This window comes from Phaethon lepturus, unplaced genomic scaffold, assembly GCF_000687285.1.
Source record: "Phaethon lepturus isolate BGI_N335 unplaced genomic scaffold, ASM68728v1 scaffold29558, whole genome shotgun sequence".
Lineage (NCBI taxonomy): Eukaryota > Metazoa > Chordata > Aves > Phaethontiformes > Phaethontidae > Phaethon > Phaethon lepturus.
Window position 1 is genome coordinate 1 of NW_010560229.1, and position 6,294 is coordinate 6,294.

General features: G+C 42.9%; 1 protein-coding gene across 1 annotated transcript; it reads left to right on the forward strand.

The window, feature by feature from the left end:
* Positions 1–155: 155 nt before the first annotated feature.
* On the forward strand, positions 156–4,985 carry PNO1 (partner of NOB1 homolog (S. cerevisiae); the record flags this gene model as incomplete). The annotated part of the gene is made up of 6 exons (XM_010293617.1): positions 156–305; positions 2,191–2,274; positions 2,909–2,969; positions 3,738–3,855; positions 4,401–4,471; positions 4,918–4,985. Coding segments are annotated over 6 exons (552 nt in total), but the record flags the coding sequence as incomplete, so codon positions are not given.
* Positions 4,986–6,294: the final 1,309 nt, after the last annotated feature.

Here is a 6,294-nt window from a genome sequence, read left to right on the forward strand (position 1 = left end):
GGGCCGCGGTGCCGGGAGTAAACCGAGTGCCTTGGGCCTGCTCGGCTGGGGCTGCCGCTCCGGGGAAGCCCGGGAGGTTGAGCAGCCCTCTGGCTGCGGGAATGGTGCCCGGCTTTCGGCCTCCCCCGGCTTAACGACCCCCTCTCCCCCGCCAGGTGGGAAAAGGCGAAATGAGGAAGGTTCCCGTGCCGGCCAACAGGTACACCCCGTTAAAAGAGAACTGGATGAAGATATTCACGCCTATCGTGGAGCACTTGCAGCTTCAAATCAGGTTTAACTTGAAAACGAGAAACGTTGAAATCAAGGTAAAGAGCGCTCCTTTTCCTGCTTCCCCAGCTGATTGCCGACGCGCAGTGCCTCTCTGTCTAGCTGGTCTTGCCCCGCCTGCTACAGACTAGGGAAGCAGTCTAAATCCCACATAACGCTTGGGAAAACTGCCTCGTTTCACCTCCCGGGAAAGCCCTCACTGGGGAGCAAAACAAAATTTGTCAATTATTCCTTAGAAGCAATTGGTTAATGTAAGCAAAATTTAAAAGTGTTAATCTCTTCTGGAAGGGGGTGTGTCTCCATTTTGATAGGAGAAAATTATGTACTCGAGAACTAAGGAAGAAGCTTAGCCTCTGTGTTAGACACGGCTTTGGAACACTGTTTTCTAGCTCTTTAAGGCTACTCGGTACTTACATGGCAATTTTGAGCTAATGGTGTCTTGCGGGGGGGGGCACAGTATCTAATACTTAAGAAATAAAGGTATCTGATATCTTCTGTTTGTGACAGAAGATAAAGGCCTGTAGTTTAGTAGCTTGTGATTTTTCTTTAATGGATTGCACTGAAATAGCTTCGTGTACAGACACCAATATACAACTGTTAATCTTGTAGCTGCTCATTCTTCATTCTTGTTCCTTCTCAGGGATACTCAGGCTAGCTGTTTTTAAGGGTGTATCCAAAGCTCGCGCTATGCCTTCGACATACAGCTTACTGTATGAGCAGTGTTGATGTACGAGATCTTCTAATGGGAAAATAATAGACACCAGCAGTAATTTTGCTTCCTAACCTTGAAATCTTAGCACAAGTTCGATGGCAGCAGCTAGATGAAAGGTGACAGAAACTATCCCTTATTTATGCTTCCTAGAAATAACATGAAGAAAAAGGCAGGGAAGAGCAGAGACTCTTGCAGTTCCACTGAGTAATAGTGCAGGTCAAAAACTTGGGATTTCAACACTACTTTCTGATACGAAACAGTGTCTGCTTGAAAAGCAAGGTTGTTTTGTTCTTGATCAAGCTGATTAGTTTTGCCCGTATCTATCATGAGTGTAAAAGCATTGAAAGCTTTGAAATTAATTTGTTATTTCTTTGACATGGCATTGAAGCTGTAAATTACATTTCAGAATAGCTTTTATGTGTTCCAGACATTAACATAATTATCTTCCTTAATTATTATTTCCGGCTTTTCTTCCAGCTTCAAAGACTGCTCAATTCTAAGTTGTCCCTGTTGGGGTCTGTAAGTGCAGATGCGCACAGTCCTTTCCGCTGGCAGCAGAGGAATGCTTTGTCCCAGGCTTAGAACATGAGCCAAAAAACCGCTTCCCCCCCCTCCCCACCCCCAGTCCCCAAATCCTGTCACCTCTGCTGGAGGACAGAAAAAACATAAAACACTCCCACATTTGCAGCTTTGTCAGAGTGATTTGTTCCTGCTCCTAATACCTTGTTAATCTTTGTCTTGTCCCTTATGTTTTATTGAACCTGTCTGGGTTTCTAATCACCTGCTGTAATATCTTTAGAAAACTGTCATTAGAAAAACTTTCCCTTCTCAAACTGTCTCCTGCCATCACCTTCTCTCTGTGTGGTTTTTTTTTTTTCTTTTTTTCCTGCTGTTCTGCATTGCAGTTTAGTTTGGGGTTTTGGTTGGTTTTGTTTTGATTTTTCAAAATCTCCTTGGTCACTGGGGGTGCGGATTTTCAGCAGTTTCTCTTTTCCCTCCCCTCCAAACACGGGCTGTGGCAGTTGATGCGTTCTTATTGAGGGTCAACATTAAGCACAAAGAGTGTTATTTGGGTCTTTCAGTAAAATATGATACAGGAGCGTTACCTGAATGGGGCTTTTTTTTGTGGTTAGAGTGTGTGTCTCAGATTTTTCAAATCGTGATCCTGCTTGCATGGTCTTAATCTGCAAACGTAACTTCTTGTCTTGCAGACTTGTCAAGAGACGAAGGATCTCAGTGCTCTAACGAAAGCAGCTGATTTTGTGAAAGCGTTTATACTTGGGTTTCAAGTAGAGGTGAGACTCCCAGCAGCCCAATTGTGAGATTGCTTGAATTTGCTTGCATGAAATCTTTGGCCTCTCTGTATTTTACAGTAAGAAGAAATAAAAATCTTTAGGTGGTTTTCTAGAAATAATTTGTTTGAAGTTGTGACTGGAGTGGAAGTCTCCTTTCTTAAGCTAATGCAGAATAAAAAAAAGTTGCAACATAATTAATATTATGAAATGGAGGACATGTTTAGCTGTGAGAGGCAAGCATGAAGTGACAGTCTGGATGTGAGATGCTCCGTTTATTTTACTTTAGTCCAAATCAATAACTATCAGTCTATTCAATGCTGAAACTTCACAGAAGACCAAACCACTTGTTGCAGCACCGTACAGGCTGCTTGTTGCCCCAGACCTGTACTGACTGCACTAGTGTAGGTGGGTCTGGGGTGAATGTGGGGACATCTTAAGCATGGGTAGGTTCTCTGCCCAGAAGTAAAAATTCAGATTGCTGTTGAAAAAATAGTCACTGTAACTTTAGCTGACTATTTTTTGAGATGTTAAGTGGAGAAATACTACTGCTGTCATCTGTTTATATGTATAAAAAAACATACCAACTTGCTGCTGAGGTACTGTAACATTCATAATAAATCTCTTAATATTTCAGGACGCTCTTGCCCTCATCAGATTAGATGACCTTTTTCTAGAATCCTTTGAGGTTACAGATGGTAAGTAGTTTCTTCTGTGGTACCTAAGCAGCTGTACGTACTGTCTGCAAGTACGTTTGTTTGTTTCTTTCCCCCTGTTCCACTTGTGTCACTTCTCCTTGGGGATCAGGGAAGCCTTCGTGCTGTTCCTGAAAGGGTGTCATTTTTGTAAGATGTCCCAACAAAACTCCTCCAACCTTACTCTTTGAAGAATGAATGTCACTTTGTCAGAGTGATTTGATTTTTCTTGTCATAATGTAAATTGTTTTAAACTTAAAAGGGACACAGAGTGTTCTGGGGAATACATCCATTAGATTTTTCAACCAGAATGGGCTTTGTTCCTACTGCTATCCTGACAGCAAGGAGTGGGAAGCAGGCAGCAGAAACATTTATTATTTCATGTATTACTGGTACTCCTCAGTGTCCTGTTTAGAGCAGCACCTGAATCTGACGCGTTTCATTTCTGCTGGCATTAACTGTGCACACTTTGGCTCTATTTCTTTCCTCAATCTTAATTGCTCAGTAGCAGGGGGAATGCCTTCCACCGCAGTTCCATAGGAGACTCTCTCTCTGCTGCCAGAGGCCTTGCGGTCACATACCACGGAACGTGACTGACTTTCACTTCTAGTCATGTAGGTGAATAGATACATATATATTTCACCTATAGTAAAGTTGCTTTTGTATTACTTAAAGTGAGTTGTTGGAACAAGGAAACTTGGAACAATGGAAGCAGTCCGGAACTACACATCAAAAAATGCTGTTTTACTGAGTGCGTTGTTCTCGTTTTAGTCAAACCTTTGAAAGGAGATCATCTGTCAAGAGCAATAGGGAGAATAGCAGGGAAAGGGGGAAAAACAAAATTCACTATAGAAAACGTAACCAGGACACGAATCGTTCTCGCTGACGCGTAAGTATTGACTTCCTTTCTTCTAGACAGAGTGCAATCCCTAAACTAACCCACGTCCTCTTCCAGGAACAAAGATAACATGCATTTTTTGAAACTGTTGGTAGGGCAGTAGTAAGACAAATCATTTAACAGTTAGCATTCATGAATGCTAACAATTTGAGCATTTGTGACCTTTTGAGAATGATGACAATGTCACCAGCACACCTACAATTGAGTGATTCTACACAGCATAAGAATTCTTCCTTGTGAATAATCAAAGTTGAACCCACTAACCCTGCAACAACGTTTTCCTCCCAAAGCTGCTACGCCGTTCAATTTGCAAACTGTAAATCTATTCTAGAAAGGATTTAGAAGAGCACAGGTTCTGTGTCGTAGGTTTTCTGATTTTGAGTGTTTGGGTTTTTTTATTTACCGCTGTGGAAAAGGAACGAGTACACTCTCTGAAATTTCATGTTCATCTCTCATCTCCAACTTAGGTGCTCTATTAACAGTATAATCAGAGAGGTGTGTTTTTCCACTAACTAATGCTACTTTGCTTGTTACAGGAAAGTTCATATTTTGGGATCTTTTCAGAATATTAAAATGGCACGAACAGCCATTTGCAATCTAATTTTAGGTAAGTTCTGTTACCTAATCTTCTCCATTATATATAAATAGGTCTTGCAGTCTGAGAAGCTGCTTTCTGTGGGTCTTACCTTCTTCCCTGGCGTGTCCACACCTGCATTTGGAGAAGCAGCAGGGACCCCAGGGCTTGGTTTCTGGCTCCAAAACCCTTCCGTGGTACAGAAGGAAAGCTTTCGGCTTTTTGATTTAGCTGCAGCATTCCCCAAGGGGCTTACTCAGTCTTGGGGAGCAGTGCTGTTTTGAACATGCTGTTGAGGACCAGAAAGCTGAAGGGGTCAACCCAGGCTGACAGCAGTGTAACCCTGCGCTTGTGGTAACTGACAGAGTGGCTAATTGACCCTGGGCTTGTTCTCCACTCCAAGAGAGACATAAGCATTAGAGCAAAATATCTGTTTCTGTGACACACGTTGCTGACTGAATTTGTGCTTTCTTCTGCAGGAAGCCCTCCATCAAAAGTTTACGGCAATATTAGGGCAGTGGCCAGCAGAGCAGCTGAAAGATTCTGAGCTGCAGTTATGGCGGCACTGCTAAGGACTGGGAATGGTGGTTTCTGTATGCATGAGAGGCCTAGAGCTACAGAAGCACTTGTCAAGTCTTCTGCTTGATGTGGAAGCCCAGAAGAAAACAGGAACTGTTTTGTGCAGTCTGATTTCTTAATTCAGACATGCTGATTTGAACAGATATAATATCCCTCTAGTCATTAAAAGTTATTTTAAATTGGTTGTGTCTGTATCAGAGGTATGGGTACCTGATTTTATTTAAACATGCTTTGCTATTGACTTTATGAACATCAAAGTGTTAAGAGACTGCAGTGAGGATTTCAGAAAGCCTTTGAGTTTGAGCCTCAGGGAATCAGCCTAGTTAAACGTTCATAACTCTCATCATGGATCAGTGTCTTTCTGGAAAAAGGAAGAGTCACCTGGAATGTAGAGTTCCATGTCAGGCTGCCCAACAAGCCCCTACTGCTGCTGGGACAGTCCATCACACAAAAATGCTAAGACAACAGAGGTAAACAGTCTACTTTGAACTTAATCCTAGAATCTGTGCCTATATAGAGGTTTTTTTTTTTTATTCTCTCACAGGTGATCTGCAAGGGCAGCTGAGGGAGGCAAAGAGCCACCAGCTTAAATACTTGCCAGGGTACCAGAGCACAAACAACTGCCAGGAGCTGTGTCTCCTCCTTAAACTGCTACATGCATGCAGCAGAGTAGGGAAGAGATGACAGAGCCCTACCACAGTCCCAGTAAACAGAGGCCCCTTTTCTCCTGCCCCTGCCAGCCAAACTTGTTACTAAGTCTCCAGCAAAAGAATTCAGTTTAGGTTTGTGAACAAAAAACTGAAATGAGATTATCAAAATTTTCACTAGCAAATTGAGTATGCATTTCTCTCAACAGCCAAGTTTCCAGTGCAGCACTTTCTAATACAAGATGGCTGTTACAGCCAAATTCATTCAAGCCTTTGGTTGCCGTGAGATTTAAGGACTGAGTTACCCAAATGTACAGCTCTGGGCAGTGAGTGAGAGCATGCCCATTTTGAGCACCTCAAGGTAAAGCCACACACCTACCTGGTTAGCACATTTTCTGTTGGTTGGTTATGTCACCTCAATTAGCTTGAAAGATAAGGGGAGAGTGAGGCAAGGACACAAAAGCAGTCTTAATCTTTACCCTAAAGCAGGTGCATGCTGGTACCAACCAAAAGCAGCAGAAAGAGCCAGGGCAGCACACTGGCAGCCCAAGCAGCTGCAGCACAAAGCAACAGCGAACAGCTTCTGCAAAGGACACACCTGCTACAGGGAGGACTGTTGGCACCCACAGA